This window comes from Suncus etruscus, chromosome X (genome assembly GCF_024139225.1).
Source record: "Suncus etruscus isolate mSunEtr1 chromosome X, mSunEtr1.pri.cur, whole genome shotgun sequence".
NCBI lineage: Eukaryota > Metazoa > Chordata > Mammalia > Eulipotyphla > Soricidae > Suncus > Suncus etruscus.
In genome coordinates, this window is record NC_064868.1 from 119,883,177 (window position 1) to 119,908,377 (window position 25,201).

The following is a 25,201-nucleotide window of genomic DNA, read 5'->3' on the forward strand; positions in this document are numbered from 1 at the left end:
ATTATTTATTTTTTTCTCACTCCTTTACTACTATTGTAGTTGTGATTACTTATAAAGATTTCCATCTTTTGACTTTGCCCTATGATCCAAGTTTGTCAACATCTATTACTTCACCATTTTATCCATTGAAATATCCATCCTCCCACTTCTTTTTTGGATTTTTGTTCTGTTTTATTTTTTGTCGAGGGGTCACATCTATTGGTACTCAGAGTTTGCTACTGACTCTATGATCAGGTGTCATTCCTGGCAGTGCTTGTGGGAGCATATGTGATATTGGGAATAGAAGCAAGATCTGCTATCTACAAGACAAACACCTTAATTCCTGTACTATCTTTCCAGCTAACCATTAATTTCTTACAAGTAGCAAAGTTATGAAAATATAATTCACATGACATAATAGTTGTCCTTTTAAAGTATACACTTTGGTGTGTATAATGTCTATAATAACTTCACAGTTTTGTAAAGATTACAAGAATCCATTTTAAAGCACTTTCACTGCCTTAAAAAGAACACCTTCTTTCCATTAGTCAGTCATTCCCCTTCTACCCTCAATCCCTTGCCCAAACCTATATAACCCTTAATTTATTTTTGTTCCTAGATTTTGAACATATTATATTAATGTGATCACAGAATATAATGATCTATTTAATTTATTTTACTTAACATAATATTTTCAAGATTCATCTACATCCCATTTTATAACCAAACCACTTATTTTGGTTATCCATTTTTTACTGATGAACATTTGGGTTGGTTCTACTATATTAATAATGATTTGATGAACATTATGTACAGTTGTATGTGTGAATGTCTTTTAATTCTCTTTAGTATATAATGTAAGGTGGAATTGCTGTGTCATATAGTAATTCAATGGTGCATCTCTTGTAGAACTGCCAGAGAATTGTCCAGTGTCTGCACCATTTTGCATTTCCAACGACATCTGAGGGTTCCAATTTATCCATGTTCTTGCCAACACTTATTATCATTATTTTTAATTATGTCCAGACTAGTTATCCATATTATCCTTTTTAATATGGCTATGTTTTAAATGTGTGCTTATGACCATTAGTATTCTTTGTTTATTTCATTGTAAAATTGCAGTCGAGATACAGATCCTTTATCACATACTCATTTTCAAGTATTTTTCTCCCAATGCCTTTGGTTTATGGTCCCTTCCTTGATGGTATATCATAATTGCCTTCAGTTCTTTCTTTCTTTCTTTCTTTCTTTCTTTCTTTCTTTCTTTCTTTCTTTCTTTCTTTCTTTCTTTCTTTCTTTCTTTCTTTCTTTCTTTCTTTCTTTCTTTCTTCTTCTTTCTTCTTTCTTTTTCTTTCTTTCTTTCTTTCTTTCTTTCTCTCTTTCTTTCTTTCTTTCTTTCTCTCTTTCTCTCTTTCTTTCTTTCTTTCTTTCTTTCTTTCTTTCTTTCTTTCTTTCTTTCTTTCTTTCTTTCTTTCTCTTTCTTTCTCTCTCTCTTTCTTTCTCTCTCTCTCTTTCTTTCTCTCTCTCTCTTTCTTTCTTTCTTTCTTTCTTTCTTTCTTTCTTTCTTTCTTTCTTTCTTTCTTTCTTTCTTTCTTTCTTTCTCTCTCTCTCTCTCTCTCTCTCTTTCTTTCTTTCTTTCTTCTTTCTTTCTTTCTTTCTTTCTTTCTTTCTTTCTTTCTTTCTTTCTTTCTTTCTTTCTTTCTTTCTTTCTTTCTTTCTTCTTTCTTTCTTTCTTTCTTTCTTTCTTTCTTTCTTTCTTCCTTCCTTTCTCTCTCTCTACCATCCTTTCTTTCTTTCTCTCTCTCTCTCTTTCTTTCTTTCTTTCTCTTTCTTTCTTTCTTTCTTTCTTTCTTCTTTCTTTCTTTCTTTCTCTCTCTACCATTCTTCCTTCCTTCCTTCCTTCCTTCCTTCCTTCCTTCCTTTCTTTCTTTCTTTCTTTCTTTCTTTCTTTCTTTCTTTCTTTCTTTCTTTCTTTCTTTCTTTCTTTCTTTCTTCTTTCTTCTTTCTCATTCTTTTTCTTTCTCTTCTTCTATCTCTCTTTCTCTTCCTTTCTCTTTTTTCTCTCTGTCTCTGTTTCTCTTCTTTTCCACGCCCATTTGTCTTCAGGCCTTATTCCTGACTCCTGCTTACTCCTGGCATGATTCATGGGACCACATGGAGTGCCAACAATAAAGCCAGTGTCAGCTATGCGTAAGGCAAGCACTTACCTACTGTACTATCTGTATCATCTTGCTGACTTTCTTTAATAGACTTAATAGCATAGTTACTCATGGCAAACTTCTAGAACACTCCTGAGTTTCCATTTCATATGTTCATATAAACATATACTTTATTTTCACACGTCAGTGATTGCACCCATGTCTATACATTACTGTCTGGCAAACCTCTATGTCATGATGATTCATTTTAAATGGTAAGAGGTAAATTCTAATTCCAGTTTTGGTTTAAACACTTATAGAGTGGGTAATACTGCTAAGTTAAAGTGTCTTTGCATGTGTCCATTACCGTGATTTTAAATGTTATTTGAAGTTTAAGTTTGTGTGACCCATGCAGTGTTAATGGCTTCTGTTCTTCTCTTTTAGCTCTTGTTAGGGATTACCTATCAGCGGGAGCTACAAGATCTAATTTGTGGTTTCTGTATGCCTATGGTGTAGTGCTAGTGTTCACAGTGAAAATTTAATACATGTTCACCATTATTTTTATTTATTATGAGCATCATTATTACCATTAAAATAGCTAATGTATATAAAGATCGTAACCTATTAGCTGGTTTCAAGGAAGTCCTAAATATTTTTCACTGATTTTACTGATACTGCAATTCTGATGAATTTGAATGGCAGTTGTGTGTGTGTGTGTATATATATGTATATATATATATATATATATATATATATATATATATATATATATATATATATATATATATATATATATATATATATAAATGCTTGCTGAACATATTTGAAATAGTATGATGAGGTAGAAAAATCAAAAATCATCTTTGGTCTCTTGATTAGGAAACTTTAGTTCAAAAGCTTAGAAGTTTCATTGTAATAAGAAAGTGGCTGGGGCCAGAGAGATAACACAGCAGATAGGGCATTTGCTTTGCACACGACCAACCCGGATTCCATCCCTGGTATCTCATATAGTTTCCCAAGTCTGCTGGGAGTAACTTCTGAGCACAGAGCTAGGAGTAACTCCTGAGTGCCACCGGGTGTTGCTCAAAAACTAAAAGAAACAAAAGTGGCAAAACTGAGGTTTGGGATGTGTTCTGTGCTGTAACAATTCTCTTGCTGTTTGAGATTTTTTGGTTTATTCTTGAAACCCCAGAACATTTCCAGAGGAAGTCCTTGAGAACTAAATTTTGTAGTAGCCCCAAGTACATTTAGCTATGACCCCACAAACGAAACAGAACAAAATCCCTTAACAAACCAGGAATTGAACATCAGCATTCTGACTATGTATTTCTCTATATAGTTACATCTAATTATATATCTAAAGACTGCATGTCCTCTAATCTGGCTATAAACTACAATGTAATTTTATAATTTAAGATGTAATCTTACCTAAACTCTAATTTTGCTCAAAACGTTTCAAATGTATTTACTGTAAATATCAAGTATTCATATACAGTAGATGTAAAAAGACATACCAACAGAAGATAAAATATATAATTGGCATAAATTATATAGTAAAGATTTCATTCTTGATAGAAATAGCAGAACTATGCTGAATATCTTCCTACCAGATTGCTTTTCTTTCTTTCTCCTGCCAAAATGTGGTGGAAGAGACACTAAGTAATGATGTTAATTGCCAGTTGGAAGGCTCTTAATAGCATATGGCTGCCATGACTAAAGTACCAAACTTCAATGATAGTGTATATTTGTTACAAAATATTTATCTAGATGGAAACATCCCTTGGCAATTATTGGCAATGTTTGCTCAAATCTATAAGGCTTTAAAATATCTCCTCATTGGCATTTTCTCCTGTTAAAGATGGTGCCTACCAGATGGTTCTTCCCATCTGCCCTTTTCGGCTATTTAAACCAGTTTCTATGGGTGAGTAGGGACAAAGGCTTTGCCACATCAATTAGCGATTTGTGAACACCAATAGAGCATCTGAGAATTTGACTCAGTTCTGACACTAAGAAAAAGCAACTGGTTCCTCAAGGTAAGAACTCAGTCTCCGGGTCCAGGCGGTGGCGCTAAAGGTAAGGTGCCTGCCTTGCCTGCGCTAGCCTTGGACGGACCGCGGTTCGATCCCCCGGCGTCCCATATGGTCCCCCAAGCCAGGAGCGACTTCTGAGCACATAGCAGGAGTAACCCCTGTGCATTACCGGGTGTGGCCCAAAAACCAAACAAAAAAAAAAAAAAAAAGAACTCAGTCTCCAAGTTCTTTCCCGGGCTTTGAACAACTCAGTCATCAGAGTTGTCATGATCTTTTTTAGGACCTGAAAAGCCAAGATTATTTTCTGAGCTTCAGATCAAACTGTTGTAATAGCAGAGAGTTCCGAGACACATTCCTCTGATTTAATATGCTAGAATAACACAAAACATTCTAAAAACAATTTATTCTCTAGAACAAAGGAATCAAAATATTAGATACTGATAGCAAGATAGAAGAAATGCATAGAGTTATGTGTGGGGGAAAAGCCTGATTTTTCTCATTTACTCTCCAGGCATATGATTATCGCCCATATCTTCTATGTTTACCAATCCAGAAGTTCTTCAAGGATCTTCATAGTTTTTTAATGGAGGCTTCATTAGATGGGCATGATTAATTAAATTATTGATCATTAGCAAATGAATTTCCCCTCTTGCCCTTCACCTCTCCCATGAAATTGGAGGACTAAGAGGCGCAACCTCTATTCATTGTGATATCCCTGGCAACCAGCTCTCATCAGATGTTTTCAAAATTATCTTCTCTAACATAATAAGAGAGATCTTTAAACCTCTCAATTTTAGGGTATTTCAGACCTTTGGGAGCTGTGCCCAGGAATTGAATTGTGACTTTGTGTTTACAAAAAATACAAAACACAAACAATATATTTTTATGATCTGGATGTCGAATTAAAATATTTCTTTTTAAGGGACAACATTGTCTCATATTTTTCTCCATTTCATTTGTGTTTTTGTCCAATATTATTTTTAAAGTCAAAGGAAAATATAATTTTACTATCCCAAGCTATTAGCTAGCTAATAGAATACTAAAGATGTGGCTAATCTCAAAAGGCAAGCTTGTGATGCTTTCTACTGAACTAGTTTTATGAAATTCTTATTCTAAGGTAAGCAATGTTTATTATCTGTATACAATATTAAAACAAAGCTATAATATACAATTCTAAAATATATTATTAGCATATGAGAGGCAATGATTTTATATATTTTTATTTTATAGGATCTAAAATACTTCTTTATTTTAGTTTTCCTAATGACATGTAAAGATAGAAGTGAACATATAATTTTATTGGAGATGTATTTTTTTTTTGGTTTTTGGGTCAGACGGGCAGTGCTCAGGGTTACTCCTGGCTCTGTGCTCAGAAATCGCTCCTGGCAGGCTCAGGGAACCATATTGGATGCCGGGGATTCAAACCACCGAACTTCTGCATGCAAGGCAAACACCTTATCTCCATGCTATCTCTCCGGCCCCAGAGATGAATTATTTTAATATTTTAAATTCATTGTATTTCTTTTTTTCTTTATTTAAACATCTTGATTACAAATATGATTGTGATTAGGTTTCAGTCATGTAAAGAACACCCCCATCACCAGTGCAACATTCCCACCACCAATGTCCCAAATCTCCTCCATCCGACCCCACCTGTACTCTAGACAGGCTTTCCAGTTCCCTCATTCATTCACATGATTATGGTAGTTCTCAATGTAGTTATTTCTATAACTGCACTCACCACTCTTCGTGGTGAGCTTCATGAAGTGAGCTGGAAGTTCCAGCCCTCCTCTCTTTGTCTCTAAGGATTGTTGCAAAATTACTTTTATTTTTCTATAAAAGCCATAGATGAGTGAGACTATTCTGAGTCTCTCTCTCCTTCTGACTTATTTCACTCAGCGTGATAGACTCTATGTACATTCATGTATAGGAAAATTTCATGACTTCATCTCTCCTGATGGCTGCATAATATTCCATTTTGTATATGTACCACAGTTTCTTTAGCCATTCGTCTGTTGAAGGGCATCTTGGTTGTTTCCAGAGCCTGGCTATTGTGAATAGTGCTGCAATAAATATAGGTGTGAGGAAGAGATTTTTGTGTTGTATTTTTTGCAAGTGGCTAACCAGTTCTGCCAGCACCACTTGTTGAAGAGGTTTTCCCTGCTCCACTTAGGATTTCTTGCTCCTTTGTCTTCATTCTCTGTGCATGGTGTTTGCCTGTGAGGTTCCCCACTGTCATTCTTGATGTGTGATTTTTTCTGCGTGCTGTGGTGGGGTTCATTGGTTAGAAAGAGTGTCAGGCTCAGGGGACCATATGGGAAGCCGGGATTCAAACCAATGACCTTCTGCATGAAAGGCAAATGCCTTACCTCCATGCTATCTCTCCGGTTCCTCACAGCATATTTAAAAAAAAAGGACTTAGCATGTGAAATTTTAAAAAAGCTTTTTATTTCCCTCTACATGATAATGTTCCCTTAACAGTGGCTTCTCAAGATTGGGAATATGGCTCAAAGAGCTGCGTAGATGCTTTGCATACATTTGGCCCAGGTTCAATAATCACAGTCAGACCAGGAGCAAGCACTCAGTACTGAGCTGAAAGTCATGCCAAACACCATTGGGCATAACCCAAACCCCTGCTTCACACAAATAATTGACATCTTTTTGGTTGTACTTCTCTACATAACAAGGAAAAATAATTAGTAATGGGAAGTGAGCAAGGGGAACCAATAATGTTTGTGTTTACAAAGGGATAGGAACATTTGCAAATGATTTTATATTTGTGAACAAAACATATGTCAGTCATCTTTGGACAGAAAAATATGATACAAAAACCTGTCCCAAAAATACATATAATGTGCAATTATTAGGAGGATAAAAAATTGATAGCTCCAATGAGAAAGTGGCTGGATATCGTTTTGTCTTTGAAGTTTCAGTTTTATAGATTAAATAGTTCTATTTAAAAAGCAAATAATACCAGATTCATAGCACAGCGGTAGGGTGTTTACCCTGCACACGGCTGACACAGGATGGACCTGGGTTCAATCCCCAGCATCCTATATGATTCCCTAAGCCAGGAGCTATTTCTGAGTGCATAGCCAGGAGTAACCCCTGAGCATTACTGGGTATGGACCAAAAACCAAAACAAACAAACAAAAAAAGCAAATGATAGGAGCCAGAGATATAGCACAGCAGTAGGGTGTTTGCCTTGCATGTGGCCAACCAAGGAAAAATATCTAGTGAGAAGATCACTAATCTTAGTGAGCCTAAAAAGTAACATAGAAGGCTCAAAAAGCACCATCCACACGCCAGTGGATCCCTAAGGAATGATTTTAATAACACCATTGAACGATATCATAACTATTACAAATTAAGCTTTTAGTGAGCTAAGTTTTAACAGTTCCATTTGCCATTGTGTTGTAACAAATGAGATGACTTAAATTTGTAGTGCAATGTGGGCAGGCTAGTGTGGGATACTTGGGACACTGGTGAAGAGAAGGTAACATTGGTGGTGGGATTGGTTTTTGAAGACTTGTGCCTGAAACAACTATTATAAAAAAAACTTGGAAAATCAGAGTGTTATAATTAAAAAAATTAAAGAATATATAAGGACGCCTAATTGTCAAAGATCTAAGTATGGGCCCAAGATACTCAATAATAGAGCACTGGCCTTGTTTATATGAGTTCCTGGGTTTGAACCCAGTACTACATGTTCCCTAACCACCACTGTCTGTGGCCCCCAAACCAACTAAGCAACAAAACCAGTGTAATTGGGAGAAGGGAGTTCCTATCTTGCATTAAATACTATATTTCTATATTTTTTTGTTTTTGTTTGTTTGGGAGGGGGCACACCTGGTGATGCTCAAGGGTTACTCCTGACTATGTGCTCAGAAATCGCTCCTGGCTTGGAGATTGAACCGTGGCCTGTCTTAGGCTAGCACGTGCAAGGCAGACACCTTGCCACTTGCACCACCACTCTAGCCCGAGTTCTATATTATTTGATCTCAGAAACAAAATCCAAAATATCTTAGTAAAAGAGTACAGAAGGACAATTGATATATTATTATGATATTATGGTAAGGAATGTTAATATAACACCTTAATTTATGTGATAATTATCTTTCCAAATAAGGTAAAAACTAATGATGGTACAGATGGTGAATATGTATGGTCTTACGTTATTTTCTCGGAACCTAAATAAGTCTTAATGTGACCTTGTTCTAGTAAATTAAATATGTGTTCACATAGCAAGGTGATTGTTTATTTTTGCCTTTCTTAAATAATTATTTTATAAACTAGCTATGTAGCACATGCCTATTATGTAAACCGAACTTGGGGACACTAAGATTTTCTCACTTCCCCTTATTTAGTAACTTTGCTTATGTTTCCAAAAGGGCTTTGACCAGCTTCGACTTGAAGGATTGCTTTGCGATGTGACCTTGATGCCAGGCGACACAGATGATGCTTTCCCTGTGCATAGAGTCATGATGGCTTCGGCTAGTGATTACTTCAAGGCCATGTTCACAGGTATGTTGTCTTTTGAAACTCTGTATCCCATCTCTTTTATTACAATAGGGAACATGTGTCCACACAAGCTGGAAAGATAATATGGTGTGTAGGGTGCTTGCCTTGTATGCGGTCAACCCAGGCTCAATCCCTGGCATCCCAAATGGTTCCCCACGCATAACCAGGCATAATTCCTGAGTTTAGAGCCAGCAGTAAACCCTTAGACACTGCCAGGTATGGTCCAAAAACAACAACAAGAACAACAACAAAGAAAATGTGTTCACTTCTTTCAGTTTCCAAGGTAGAATTTAGTTAATTCTTTTATATTTTTAATATTTTACAATTGTGTTAATGTATGTAGTTTTGTTACACATAATTACCACACCTTATGACCACCAAAGTGTTCAAAACTCTTCACCCTCATCTCTATGTCACATCCGGTCTACCTCTTACTCCCTAAACCCCACTTTGCTTGGTTATCTTAGTTTTATAGTCAAAGATCAAGTATTTGGAGCCAGCACTGTCCACTCCATTGATTTGTCTATCTATATACCACAAAGAAGTGTTTATCCTTGTCCTCACCCTCTATTTCCAAAAAGTTGCAGTGAACGCCAAGATTCCATTTTTTCTTAGAGCTGCATAGTATAGAATTCAATACTTTGCTCTATGTCTTTACAAGAAGAAACAGGTTTTTGTTTCATTTTATATTGTTTTGGTTTTGCTTCTTGGTTTATGGGCCATACCCGGTGACACCCATGAGTTACTCTGGCTCTGCTCACAGAAATAACTCCTGACAAACTCAGGGGACCATATGGGATGCCAGAAATCAAACCTAGGTCGGCCATGTGCAAGGCAAATGCTCTACCCATTGTGCTATCACTCCGGCCCCAAGAATAAACAGTTATAAAAGAAATATACAACAGGCACATGCAATTTAGGTGGTGCTTTTTAATTTCGAAGTGATTTTACCTTTTCATACTTCAGTCCACCTTCAAAAATATTTTCCAGATTTTCTGAATAGGCCATTAGAGACCCTGGGTTCCAATTTTATATTATCTCTTATCTAGAAATGATAAGAAATGATTGGAAAACAAATGGTTGGCAGACAGATTAACGTATTAAATCTTAAAAAAAGAAATGATAGGAAAACATTCTGGATGCATTTTGAATCACATATGTCCTTCATTAGCATACAGAGCTTCCCTCTTTTAAATGCTCTCACATAACTAAATTATGCAGGATCCTCTGTTTGACATGAAGACTTACACAGAATCAAACTTTGCCTTTTATTGTCTCTAATTAGCGGCAGATGTGAGCTTGACCTTAATGAAATGATCCACCTTTGTGTAATTGAATGTCTTTTTATTGAAGGTGGAATGAAAGAACAAGATTTAATGTGCATTAAGCTTCATGGCGTGAGCAAAGTCGGCTTAAGGAAAATCATCGATTTTATTTACACTGCAAAGCTTTCTCTTAATATGGATACACTTCAAGACACCCTGGAAGCTGCCAGTTTTCTACAGATTCTGCCTGTTTTGGACTTCTGCAAAGTATTTCTTATATCTGGGGTAAGACTTCCTCATATCTTGAAGCTTTCTAGCAGTCACTCTGTTACTATAGGTAGTATCTTATTTTCGCTGAGATTCTTCGTTGTTTGGAGGGGCCAGCACATGGGGTGGGGGGGGAAGGTGAAAAGGTTGGGTCACACCTAGCAGTACTCAGGGGCTAGTCCTACATCAGTTCTTGAAGGTCAAACCTAGTCATGCTCAGGAGACCATGGAGCTGGGGATCAAATACTTATAAATACAATCATTCTTGTAATCATGATGCTTAAATAAAGATTTTATATATATAAAAAAACAAATACAGGGCTGGAGAGATAGCGTGAAGGTAAGGCGTTTACCTTGCATGCAGAAGGATGGTGGTTCAAATCCCATATGGGATCCCATAGGTACCCCGAGCCTGCCAGGAGTAATTTCTGAGCGCAGAGTCAGGAGTGACCCCTGAGCACTGCTGGGTGTGGCTCAAAAACCAAAAACAAAAAAACAAAACAAAACAAAAAAAACCCAAATACTTAATGTACCTCATGTGCTTAGCCTATTATGCTATCTTTCTGACGCAACTGAGACAATTTTACTTTACTTTATGCAACCATATGTGACAAAGAACTATTCTCAAGATTTCCAGATCGCATATGTCTTTTTTACAATGAAAAATTGGGGCAATAAAATCCTGTATTTTTCCTAACTTATTATATAAATGAATAATATACTTTTCTATCATTAGTTTAATGCCCATTGTTTTTATTATTTTATATTATTATTTTGCATAATTATATTATTTATGTTTTGTTATCATTAGTATAAAATTTTTATGGCTGCTAGGCCATTAAAATTTAATTTAGTAAACATGGAGTCTATCGTTAAAACCTTATGTTTCAAAGAAATGTGTCCTCCATTTTTTATTAATGCGCTATTCCTTATCTTATAAAGCCAGCCAACAGCTAATTCAACAGGACCATTGAAAGTGTGTTTTGTTTGCTGCCTTCTACTTGAAAGCACTCAAACTACTTTCTCCCAGTTGTTATTAAATTGAAGCTGACTCCTAATTTTATTCAATTAATTTAATTTAGGGGTGCAAGAAAGCAAAATCATGACCTCGTCATGTGCACTCTACCATTGAGCTACACTCCTAGACCTAATTTTACAGCTACAATTCCTAATGTTAAAACTTTTATGGCAATATGCGACTGATTTATCCTTCTTTCTCCCATCCATTTTTTATTGACTAAATGTCAGTTTATAAGACTACCTATGTTTTAGGGCTACAGTTTCACACACCTTTAAAATTGCCTTCTAGTGGACAAATGGCTGAAGAATATAATTAATTTCCCAGGATACTACCTGCCACCTTTACTAAATCTGGATGATAACCTTCATTTCAATTTAATCATATGATATTCGTACCCTCAAGAGCTTGCGGTATCTTTGCTCTTGATTTGTGCCATTGGTTTTGCTTTTGTGTGTGTGTGTGTGTGATTTTTGGGTAACACCTGGCAGTGCTCAGGGGAAACTCCTGGCTCCATGCTCAGAAATTGCTCCTGGCAGGCACGGGGGACCATATGGGAAGCGGATTCGTAGTGATGACCTTCTGCATGAAAGGCAATGCCTTACCTCCATTCTATCTCTCCGGCCCCGATTTTTGCCATTGGTATATAATAATTTTGTTGCATGGAAAAATGAATTATGTAAAATGCAGTTGTTAAATATCTCAAATTCAGTAACTAATGTAGTAGTAATACTTAATGTTTTCATTTATAAACCCTTGACATGATTTTACTCTAGTCTTGATTAAACGTGGTCCTCCTGAGCCAGTGTCATTTTATGGGAGCTAATTATTAATAAGACATATTTTACCCTATTTTTAATACCAAATTTTAATATGTACAGCTTTAAATATTGACTAAAATCAGTCTCACTTTCACTTCTAAAAGAAAAGAGCCAAATTGGATAAACATAAAAGTCTTAGAAAGTTATTGATACATACATTATTGTCAAAACAATATAACTGCATTATGAAATGATTTTGTTCTGACTATCTATATAAAGCAAATTTATGGCAAGATTCTATCATTGTTATTTTGCAGTTTTGTTTTAATTTATAATTGGAATGTCAATTCCTTAACATTTTTGATGTTTTTATTATAATAGTATTTCCTAATTTTCGAAAATGTGTATTATATTATAAACACTCTTGGCTGAGAATTATATTCTTCATTTACATTTCTCTGCGGATATCCTAAAACTCATTTCTTTTTTTTTCTTTTTTTAATTTTATAAATTTTTTTTAAGTTTTTGGGCCACACCCAGTGCTCAGGGGTTACTCTTGGCTCTGAACTCAAAAATATCTCCTGGCAGGCTCGTGGGACCATATGGGCTGCTGAGGATCGAACCCAGGTTCTTCTGGTCAGCAACATAAGGCAAACACTCTACTGTTGTGCTATCACTCCAGCCCCTAAAACTCACTTCTAATGGAGAAAAGGCCTTTTCAGGCAAAATGTTCTTGTGTTCTTGTGATATAGTTTCTTCCTAACTACCTGGAATTTAGAATTTTCCTACCTATGAGACGTTAAGAAACACCTCTTATTTTCCTTTTTGATATATTTTAATTTTTAATTTATTTAAAGAACCATATTTATAAAGATATTGATAGTTCAGTGTTAAGCATAATTGCCACATCAATCCTACCAACAGTGAGTGCTCCTATTCTCCATCATCCCCGCCCGCCAGGTTATCCCCATCCCTTTCCTTCACCTTAGGAGGCACATTACAGCTTCATGCTTTCCGTTAGATCTCACATTTTCAGTGTTGTAGAGTCTGTGCTTTGGATATATAACTATACCATTCTTTAAGCTCCCCAGTATACCCAGTATAACTGACATCCAGATCATGTTCCCCCATTACTTTCATTTCTTCACTTCTTTCTTCCCACCTTGATTTCTTTTTTTTCAATATAAGCTGCTGTTTTTATTAAAACATGCACTAGCTTTTTAAAAAATAATATCTTTATTTAAGCACCATGATTCTAAACATGTCTGTAGTTGGGTTTCAGTCATAAAAATCAACCCCTTCACCAGTGCAACATTCCTGCCACCAATCTCCCACCTCCCCCACCCCCTCACTGTCTTCTGTTACAGCCATTGTCATGATAGTTGTTAGTGTAGTTATTTCTCTAACTGCGCACACCACTGGTTCTTCCAGCCCTCATCTCTATTGTCCTGGGTGTTATTACAATAATGTCTTTTATTTTTCTTCAATCCCATTGATGAGTGAGACTATTTTGATCTATCTCACCATCTGACTTATTTCACTCAGTATAATAGTTTCCATGTCTTTTCGTTTCTGTACTTTTCCTCTCTGGGCACCGGGATCAAGGATGATCTAGGTATTCTACCTCTTACTATATTATGTTTTCTAATACAACTATTTTATCTACATAGATAAGTGAGATCATCCTTTGCCTTTTTTCTTTCTTCATTTTGTTTTGTTGCCCATGCTAGGCAGTGCTTAGGGACTACTCCTGGCTCTGCACTCAGAAATTACTCCTGGCATGGTTGGGGAACCATATTGGATCCTACAGATCAACTCCAGGTCTGCTGCACGCAAGGAAAAGGCCCCATCTGCTATGCTGCCATCCAGCCCAGTTTGTCTTTTCTTATGACTTACTTTGCTATGATAATCTTCCAGTTCCTACCAGGTTGCAGAAAATTGCATGAAATTGTAGCAAAATGCATAGTACTTCATAGTACATATCTTCATAATCCATTCATCTGTCATTCAGCAACTAGGTTGATTCCATTGTACTATTGTACTCATTGCAGAAAAGAATAATGTTGTGCATATGTCTTTTCAAAGAAAGATTTAACTCCTGGAGATAGGTACCTAAAATGGAATTGCTGGGTCATTTTGAAACTCAATTGTAAGCTTATTGAAAACTCTCCATACTATTTTCCAAAGGGGTTGAACCAGACAACATACATACCAACAGTGGCGTGAGTTCCTTTTTCACCACATCCCTTCTGGCACAGGTTGTTCCTACTATTTTTGATATGTGCAATTCTCACTGGTGTGAAATGATAGTTCTTTGTTGTCTTGCTTTACATTTCCCTAATGATAAGTGATTCTGAGCACTTTTCTCATGTGCCTATTGGTGATATGCTTGTCTTCTTCTGAGCTGTATCTGTATATTTTATCTCCCGATTTTTCTTTTGTTGTTGTTGTTTTGTTTTGTTTCTGGGCCACACCCGGCGACACCCAGGGCTTATTCCTGGCTCTCTGCTCAGAAATCTCTCCTGGCAGGCACGAAGGACCATATGGGATGAGGGGATTCGAACCACCGTTGGTCCTGGGTTGGCTGCTTGCAAGGCAAACCCCCTACTGCTGTGCTATCTCTCCAGCCCCTCGTCTCCCCATTTTGATAGGATTTTTAAACTTATTTTTATTGATCTTTGTAAATATTTTACATAACCTGGAAATTAAGCCCTTATCTAACTGTTGAATGCAAATAATGTTTCCCATTCAGTAAGATGTCTTTTAGTTTTTGCCTATGTTTCTTTGCCAGGCAGATACTCTTTAATTTTATGTAGTTTCATTAACTTATTTTTATTTGGCTGCTTTTTTCAATGGTATCAGATCATTGAAGATACCTTTGAGGTCCAAATCTTGGAGTCTTCTATCTATGTTTTCCTCAATGGACTGTGTAGTTTCTGGTCAGAAATCTAAGTGTTTGATCTACTTTGAATTGACTTTTGTGTATGGTGTGAGATAGACACCCAAATTTAATTTCTTACATGTAGTTATTTAGTTTTCCCAGCATTGTTTGTTAAAGTAGCTATCTTTACTCCATTTTTGTTCTCAAATCCTTTATCAAAAATAAACTATCCATATATATGGAGAGACGAATTCCTTTTCTTAGCATCATTTTGTTTACTTTTCTTTTTCTACTACATCCTCTGTGCTCTGGTGACCATGCAGGGCTGGTAATCAAAACCAGGCCTGATACATAAAGCACGAACCCTCTCTCTTTGAGTTATCTATCTGACCGTCTAGTTATATCTTTCTAATTACTATTTACTGAAGATATATCTGTGACTTTTCAGTAGATGTCGTCCTGCTTAAAACCCATGATAGGGGTCAGAGTGGTGGAGCAAGCAGTAGGGTGTCTGCCTTGCCTGCGCTAACCTAGGACGGACTGCAGTTTGTACCCCCGGCATCCCATATGGTCCCTCAAGCCTGGAGCAATTTCTGAGCGCATAGCCAGCCGTAACTCCTGAGCATCACAGGCAGGGCGTGGCCCCCCAAACAAAAACAAACAAAAAAACCATGATAATTTTTTGACAAGGGAAAGCATTTATTTCCCCCACACCTGACAGCGCTCTGGAGCTACTCCTGGCTCTGTGCTGAGTTATCCTTCCTAATGGAGTTCAGGGAGGTGAGTGTCAGGTTAGTCCTCCTGTCCCTTGTCAATATTGTTTTGGATATTAATACCATAATATCTTATTTTATATCTCTCAAACGAGTGTGATCTTTCTGCCTGTATCTCTCCATGCACATAAAGGAAGTACATAGAATTAAATAACATGCATACGGAAGAATTATAAGGAATTAAAGTCTAAACACAAACTTAGGATGGACCTGTCTTAAGAAATATGTGGAAGGAGCCAGAGTAGTGGAGCAAGCAGTAGGGCATCTGACTTGCACGCACTAGCCTAGGACTGGCCATGATTTGATCCCTAGCATCTCCTATGGTCCCCCAAGCCAGGAGCAATTTCTTAGCGCATAGCCAGGAGTAACCCTTGAGTGTCACTGGGCGTGGCCCCAAAAATAAAAAAAAAAGGAAATATATGGGTGGGTATCAATGAGAGTGAAGAGGGAAATTTCACTTAATAAGGAGGGGATGACTTTTTATTTCCCCTGAGAGTAAACAGAAAAAGTTTTTAAGGCACACATGCTTCACGAAAAAGTACAAGAGGATAATATTCCCACCACCTCCAAGTCATTCTTCAAGGAAATATAAGGGAGCAGAGATGCTTGTTAGATTAGGAAAAAGCAAAGTGGAGGAGTGCTAATCCCTTCTTTGTTTAAGGAAGGGCTAAAGGACAAGAGTATCTCCTTAGGTCCAGGGCTTCTAGTCCTTTTAACTCAAAATAATCTGCCTGTCAGACCAGCTTTCTCTATGGCGATCAATTCTAAGACATTGGAATGATGGGGTTTGGTCACTTTCAGGTAAACTGAAAAATGAGACCATTGGGGTTACCAAGTTGGTGGCACCACGTTAGTTGTCTCAAATGAATTTAGAACCATAAGAGAGACCAAGAAAGAAATATTTTTGCTTTTAAATTTCCCAGTTTTCTTACCAAAGGTTCTTTTCCTGGCCCCTGCAGTGTTCTTTGACCTGGAAAGGGACACCCAGATCAAGATGATTATTTTCCACTGGCCCCAAAGTAGTTGTTTTGATTTTCTCTTGGTCTTTTTTCTTTCTATAGTTGTATGTGTACACACTCATTTGAATCACTTAGAACACTAAGAAGAATTAGGTATATTGAATGTAAGGCGTTTACTAAAATTGGCCAGTTAAAAGTTCTCACTCTTCACATTTCCCTGGAGAGTATAAAAGCAGATAATCACTTTTGTTTTTCAAAATGAGAATTTATTTGTCTGACACTGAACTTCAAGAAAATAACATCGTAGATTTCAGATGAAACCTCCCATTAAAATACCAAATTATGTTAATGATAGTGTTTGAGTGCTTAGGGTATCATTTGAAAATTTAATAAAGAATCGTTGAATAACAGAATGTTAATGAAAAGACCACTTTGAAGATTAAGTTGCTGGGAACTGCTCTTAGGATGACCATGAAAATTATTTAATTGCAATGGAATAGTTTATAGAAATTTAGATTAGGAATTTGAATGCACACTTAATTGTTTCAAGGACTGTTTTCATTCTTAGAATTGGTTAAATATAGCTTTCCACTTTGCTTCTTGAGCCTGTAAGCAAGTGATATAATGATTTTGTTTAACGAGAATAGCTCCTCTTGTTTAGAATTTTGGCCAGATTACATATTCAGATGAAATCTGAATCTAGTTATGAGCTGGTTTTATAAATAAGGATTTTTTGGGTTTTTTTTTTCTTGTTGTTGTTGTTGTTGGTTTGGTTTGGTTTTTGGGTCACACCCGGCAGCACTCAGGGGTTCTTCCTGGCTCTATGCTCAGAAATCGCTCCTGGCAGACTCAGGGGACCATATGGGATGCCGGGATTCGAACCACTGACCTTCTGCATGCAAGGCAAATACCTTACCTCCATTCTATCTCTTCAGCCCCCTAAAATAAGTTTAATATATTTCTGTTACATATATGCACTGCTGATGGGTTATATACTGCATATAATCATTATTTCTTTTTGGGGGTGTTGGGTTGGGCCACACCTGGTGATACTCAGGGTTTACTCCTGGCTCTGCACTCAGAAATCTCTCCCAGCTTTGGGAGACTATATGGGACACCGGGGATCAAACCCAGGTTCGTCATGGGCAGCTGCGTGCAAGGCAAATGCCCTACTGCTATGCTATCACTCTGGTCCCCCTTGTTCCCTATTTTTGAGCTAAGTGATTGGAAATATGCTGGCAAGAGTGCTTTTAAGAATTGTAATTGAGAAGTGGATTGAAGTGAATAATTAAATAACCATAATTGAATACTTGATTAATCATAATTGAATAATTCTGTATATTTTAATAATTGCTTAACATTGCTCCATCATTCTTGATCTGCTTAGACTTATGAATCTTTGCTATTAAATCTTTAGTCTATGATTAATGTCCTTATTTTATTTTATTTTTATTTATTTTTGGTTTTGGGTCACACCCGGCAGCACTCGGGGTTACTCCTGGCTTTATGCTCAGAAATCGCCCCTGGCAGGCTCAGGACACCATATGGAAAGCTGGGATTCGAACCACAGTCCTTCTGCATGAAAGGCAAACGCCTTACATCCATGCTATCTCTTCGACTCTTGTTCTTATTTTAAAATTTTATGTATTATTATTTTGGGGCAGTCTATTTATTCCCCAAAGTACTTGGGAGACCATGATTTTTATTTATCTGTACTGATAGAGTCTATCAGGGTCTTTTCTAGTCTATTGTGTCTATATATCAGAGTATTTTCTAAGTGTCCTTAAATAAAAAGATAAGTGTCTTTCTGCTATTATTTTAATAATTGTTTTTCTAAATACATGCTTCCTGAATACCTATTTATATTTATATTTTGTGAATACATGTTTTATGAGAACATATGACAATTAATCATTTATTATATGAAGTTGAAGGGAAGTAAGGGAAAACTGAATTTTTTATCTTATTTCTAAATTTTATAACTTGGTCTCTAAAATTTAAACTTAGTTTATTTTATATGTTGTGAGTTTAGGTTTAAGCTTAATGGCTAACAGCTGATTGTACAAAGTTGCCCACTTCTGCACCCATTACTAGTTGTTTTTATTTGTAATAATGAGAAATTGCATTCTAGGAATTTTATTTGTGTTGCCATCTACTTTTGCTTATCCATACTAGTAAATGTGTTCAGAACTGTTGATTGTCTTTGCTGCAGTCAAGGACTTTATGTTTTGTTAGCAGGTCTGCTCTAGCCAGGCTTGACTCTGCAGGCTGAGGAGTATGGATCACTCTTAATAGTGTTCAGGGTATCATGCAGTGCCAGGAATCAAACTGAGGTCCACTCCAAGGCAAAGAACATGCTCCAGCCCTTTGTTCCATTTCTCCATCAAAATATTATTTCTTTTTCTTTTTGGGGGGAAGGAGGGGGTCACCCACACCCGGTGATGCTCAGGGGTTATTCCTGGCTATGTGTTCAGAAACCGCTCCTGGCTTGGGGGACCATATGGGAACCCACTGGGGATCCATCCTGGGTAAACAGCGTGCAAGGTGAATGCCCTACTGCTGTGCCATCGCTCCAGCCCAAAAAAAGTATTTCTTACTCTCTTCACAAAGTGTCTGCATTGCCCCAAAGAGGAATCCTTTCCAATTGAGAAGCTTTAGAAAATTAGGTCTTAACTGTCACAGCTTTACACAATTTACAATTTTTGAGACATCGACCTGTTAATTCAAAAATTGGAAATCCTAGCTAGAGTACCATATTAGACTGTGTATATCAAGGTCCATGACTTGCTAATTAGTTTGTGGTACAAATTTTTAACTATTTTTCATGTCTATTTATAAGTCTAATAAGCCATTACAATTTTGATGATTCTTGTAAAGCAGATCAGCTACTTTAAATAGTCCCAATTTTCTTTACTTAACTAATCTGTGAAGATAGTCCTATGTGCCTATTTATTAGTTTATGCGTTTCCAGTGGTATTGTATCTTAATGGACAATTATATTATGCAAAGGATTAATGGTTTTAGTTTCATCTTTTATTGTAAAGGATAACAGAAGATTTAGCCAACTTTCTCTTGTCTGCTCATCTATTATAAAAATACCACAACAATCTCATTGTGGACCCAATACCCTACCAAAATTAAGAAAAACTTTCTTTTGTGGGGGCTGGGAGTGTTTTTTTGTTGTTCTGTTTTATCGTTGATTTGGGAGCTACACCCAGCAATGCTTAGGGACTATTCCTGGCTCTGCACTCTAACAGGCTCTGGGGACCATCTGGGATGCCAAAAATCAAACTCAGGTCAACATTGTGCAAGCCAAGCGCTCTATCCGCTGTACTATTTCTCTGGCTCCTCAAACATTGATATCTTGCACTTTACCATTGAGCTACATTTCCCATCCCCAATTTAATTACCTTTTTGTCTTTTTATTTTTTATTTATTTTTGTATTTATTTAAGTGGCTACAAGGTTGGTCATAATACCATTGTTTTTTTCCCCCACATATAAAGCTGTTCATGATTGAGTTACAGTTATACAATGTACAACAAACTTCACCAGGACACATTTCCCATCACCAATATCCCAATTTTCCTCCTATCCTCCCCTGCCTGCCTCTGGGCAGACATTTCACTTCTTTCTCTCTTCTCTCTCTCCTCTTGATATCCCCTCTTTTTTCTTTTTTAGACACTTGGTTTGCAGTACAGTGCACATTTCTAGCAACCAATGTCCCATTTCCCTCCCACCCACTCTCCTCCACCTGCCTCTGGGTCTGGCATTTTACTTCTCTCCACCCCCCTTTTCTTTTCTTTCTTTTCCTTTTTTCTTTTCTTTTCTTTTTTGACACTGTGGTTTGCACTATTGAGTAATTATCTTTCTTCATAACCCAAAGAATGCTTTATTTCTTGCTTCTCTCTCTCACACACGCATGTGCCCCTCACTTTATTTCTTGACTTGTACTACCAATAATTCCATTAATCAGCTATATTAACTAACCTTTATAAACGTAATCAATATCTGAATCTTTGTGACAGAAAGTATAGTTAATGTAAATGATCACAGCACCTCTTGGAAAGAATATGTGAACAACTTTTGTTCTTTTTTATTTATTTTTATATAGTCACCATGAAATTACAAAGTTATTCATGATTGGGTTCCAGGCATAAAACGTTTCAATGCCAATCCCTTCACCAGTGTCCACTTGCACCCTGTTTGACTCCTACTAGTATGATTCTACAAGAGGTGCTTTATATGTGTGTATGTATATATATATATATGTATATATATGAATTACTATACTGTGGTTTACAGTATTATTTCCTATAGGGTTTCATACCTAAAATTATCACCTTTCAACACCACTTCTTCCTTCTAGTTGAATACTTTCTTTTACCATAGGCCTTTCCCACCTACCCCCTCAGGGACTTGCTCACTACTGAATTTTATTTTCTGAATTTTGTTCTCTGGATTTTTTTTGTATATTCACTACTCCATTAGTATGTTTCTCTATATTCCTCATCTGGGATAGATCATTTTATATTGTCCTTTCTATTTTGCTTTGCAACACTTTCCAAAATAGCCAAAATCTGGGAACAAGCCAAACATCCAATAAAGATTACTGGGAAAAAAAACGGTGGTACATGGATGGACATGGAAACTATTATGCTGAGTGAAATAAGTCAGAGGGAGAGAGAGACACACACAGAATAGTCTCACTCATCTATGGGTTTTAAGAAAATAAAAGACATTGTTGTAATAATACCCAGAGAAAATAGAGATGAGGGCTGGAAAGACCGGCTCACGATATGATGCTTATCACAAAGAGTGGTGAGTGCAGTTAGAGGAATAACTACACTGACAACTATCATGACAATGATAGTGAGTGAGAGAAATAGAATGCCTGCAAGGGGTTGGGGAGGAGGGAGTTAGGGGACATTGGACATTGCACTGGTGAGGAGGGTTGTTCGTTTTTGTAACTAAAACTCAACCACAAACATATTTGTAATTATGGTGCTTCAATAAATATATTAGAAAAAGAAATGGTACAGATGCACAATGAAGTAATATGAGCCATAAGAAAAGACAGTCATGTGTGAACAACTTTGGAACCAGAAGATAGTTGAAAGTTTCAATGACTTAGCACTGTCTTTGACCATGTTTTCCCCTTCATATTTTGTTTTCTTCTGTTTGTTTTGGAGCTGCATCTGGATGTACTCAGGATCTACTTTTGGCTTAATGCTCAATGGTAACTTCATTGCTTAGGGCAGTATGCAGTGTCATGGTTGAATGTGGTCTTCCTACATGCAAAACATGCTGCAGTCGCCAGCCTTGACTTTATTTTAATATCACTCCAGAGTTGTTACTTTTCACAGAACTATAATAGGATCTAAAATTTTTATGTGGCTAGAATTTTATTATTATTGGAGGGGGCAGACATTTTTGAGATCTAATCGAGTTGTAACCTCCAACTGATCATTTTCATTTAGTCGACTGCTATTGAATTAAATTATACTTATTTGTAAGATTTTAGGTGAGAATCTTTATTTGAAGCTACGTGAATAGCAAAATGCACAATTTATCCTAAGCAGGTATTTATGTCATTCAAATGTGAATGTTAAGAGCGTAGTCCTGTTTTAATTTCTTTTTTTCTCTTTTTTCTCTGACATAATAGGTCACTTTGGACAACTGCGTGGAAGTTGGGCGAATCGCCAACACCTACAATCTGACAGAAGTGGATAAATACGTCAACAGTTTTGTCCTGAAGAATTTCCCCGCGTTGCTGAATACTGGGGAGTTCTTGAAACTCCCCTTTGAGCGTCTTGCCTTCGTGCTTTCCAGCAACAGCCTTAAGCACTGCACCGAACTGGATCTCTTTAAGGCCACCTGTCGCTGGCTGCGCCTGGAAGAAACCCGCATGGACTTTGCTGCGAAGTTAATGAAGAACATCCGTTTCCCTCTGATGACACCCCAGGAGCTCATTAATTACGTGCAAACCGTGGATTTCATGAGAACTGACAACACTTGCGTGAATCTCCTCTTGGAAGCCAGCAATTACCAAATGATGCCATACATGCAGCCAGTGATGCAGTCAGACAGGACTGCCATTCGCTCTGACACCACTCACCTGGTCACCCTGGGAGGCGTGCTGAGGCAGCAGCTGGTGGTCAGCAAGGAATTGCGCATGTATGACGAAAAGGCTCACGAGTGGAAATCCTTAGCCCCCATGGATGCCCCAAGGTACCAGCACGGCATCGCTGTCATCGGAAATTTCCTCTATGTCGTAGGCGGGCAGAGTAATTATGACACCAAGGGGAAAACGGCCGTCGATACGGTCTTCCGATTTGATCCTCGGTACAATAAATGGATGCAAGTCGCATCTTTAAATGAAAAGCGCACCTTTTTCCACCTAAGTGCCCTCAAAGGATACCTGTATGCAGTTGGTGGGCGAAATGCAGCTGGAGAATTGCGTAAGTGTGTACACTTATATTAAGCATAGCGACTCATTTATTTCACCGTCCCCTCCCATTGTTGAAAGATCATAAACTAAATACCAAAATGAAAATTACATACCCAAAAATATAACTAGAATTTGCCCTTTTTTCACACTTTATTTATTGATTGATGAATTGGTTTTAGGGCCAAACCCAGCGGTACTCAGGGGTCACTCCTGGCTCCACACTCAGAAATTGCCCCTGGCACACTGGGGACCATATAGGATGCCGGGAATAGAACCGGGTCCCTCCCGGGTTGGCCGCATGCAAGGCAAATGCCCTACCGCTGTGCTATATCTCCAGCTTCTACATTTTGATTTTTTATTTGTCTTTTTGGGTCACACCCGGCAGCCCTCAAGGTTTACACCTGCCTCTGCGCTCAGAAATCGCTCTTGGCAGGCATGGGGGACCATGTGGGATGCCAGGATTCAAACCATCGTCTGTCCTGGATCGGCTATGTGCAAGGCAAACGCCCTACCACTGTGCTATCTCCTAGAATTTGATTTTTAAATGTTAGAAAATATCAGACCAATATCAGTATATGTTATCTAGGTCTCTATTGCAGATCAAGTTACACATTTTATCTTATAAGAGCACCAATGGTTGGCAGAATATTTTATTTATTCAATATACATGTCAATCCTGAAGTTGCAAATATAAAATATATTCTCAAATTTAAATTTTGATAAAGTCATGGGCAAACGTTTGGCATTTGTCCTGCCTCGCTTGTAACCAACTTGGGTACAACCATGACATTCGATAAAGTCCCCCAAGCCCACCAAGAGTGACTCCTGAGCACAGAGCTAGAGTAACCCCTGAGCACTAACGGGTATGGAAAATAAAACACACACACACAGACACACATACACCAAAAATTCCCTTATAATATTTTACTGAATAGATTTATGGGTGTTCTTTTTATGTTTTATTTTTCTTTGCTTTGGGGGGGATATATTAAGCAATGTTAGGGTCACTTTGTTGATGGTCTGAGACCATGCAGTGCCAAGGATGAAACATGAGCCTCCCATATGCAAAGCATGCATTTAATACTTATATTGTCTTCCTGAAATGATATGCAAGTTTAAATCCTTCCTTATAGAGTCTGCAAGTTTAAATCCTTCCTTATAGAGTCTGACTTTTATTATTCTCATATATAATCTGTTACCTATCAGAGGCAATAGAGTAAAATTATTTTCTTTATCTATTAAATATACAAAGTTTAATGTTAATCCAAATTTTTCTGAGAATATGACTGGTGACTACTAGTTTTAACAGTTATTCTCTCTTGCTGAAGTATTTTATTGTTTTTTTTCCACTTACCCTGATATTATAAGCTTTATTTCATAGTCACCTTTTTTCCCTAGTCATAAAATTGAGCACAACTACCATTAACATAATGATATTTTGGTGACACAAATTAGCACTAGAAGGTATGATTTTGGTTTTTTGTAGATCAAATTGGAAGAAGATAGCTGTCAAAAAAGGAAGTCATAGTAACTGCATTTTCTATCATGTCATTTCTGTCATTATCTTCATTTGCCATTTTCACATGAGTTCTAATATATTATCTCTTATATAGTTCTTATATTTGACCGCTGTTCCAAGGGTCCATAAGGCAAAAGAAGTTTACAATATTGAAATTGGCTCTAAATAAATGCAAAATAAAATCAGAATCGTTTCCTAGTTTTTAGAAATGAAAGGTAGTTTAATGCTCAATTTTTATAATTTATAGCATATAAAGCCATTTTGGAGGAGGTGAGAATTCTACCATTTAATCCAACGGTATTCCCATAAGTCAATATTTGATATTGACATAATTTGAATGTTTTTTTTAAGCTTTTAGTTTTTGGGTCACACCCGGTGGTGCTCAGGGGTTACTCCTGGCTGTCTGCTCAGAAATAGCTCCTGGCACGTACGAGGGACCACGTGGGACACCGGGATTCGAACCAACCACCTTTGGTCCTGGATCAGCTGCTTGCAAGGCAAACACCGCTGTGCTATCTCTCCGGGCCCACATAATTTGAATGTTACTGAACTTTCCCTACTCCCTTTGTTGCTGGTTTTTTTCCATTGTCACAGTTATTTCTTTTTCAAAGATAAGACTTTACTGATTGTTGTTCCAGTG

The 25,201-nt window shown here is 37.1% G+C and overlaps 1 protein-coding gene across 5 annotated transcripts in view; it reads left to right on the top strand.

The window, feature by feature from the left end:
• The window catches only part of KLHL13 (kelch like family member 13), a 141,503-nt gene that overhangs the window by 99,374 nt on the left and 16,928 nt on the right, over positions 1–25,201 (top strand). For all 5 annotated transcript variants that reach the window (XM_049767573.1, XM_049767569.1, XM_049767571.1 and 2 more), the window contains 3 exons: positions 8,539–8,671; positions 10,022–10,218; positions 22,257–23,052. In XM_049767573.1, the coding sequence (XP_049623530.1) occupies positions 8,539–8,671; positions 10,022–10,218; positions 22,257–23,052 (1,126 nt within the window). The remainder of the gene's footprint in view (positions 1–8,538; positions 8,672–10,021; positions 10,219–22,256; positions 23,053–25,201) is intronic.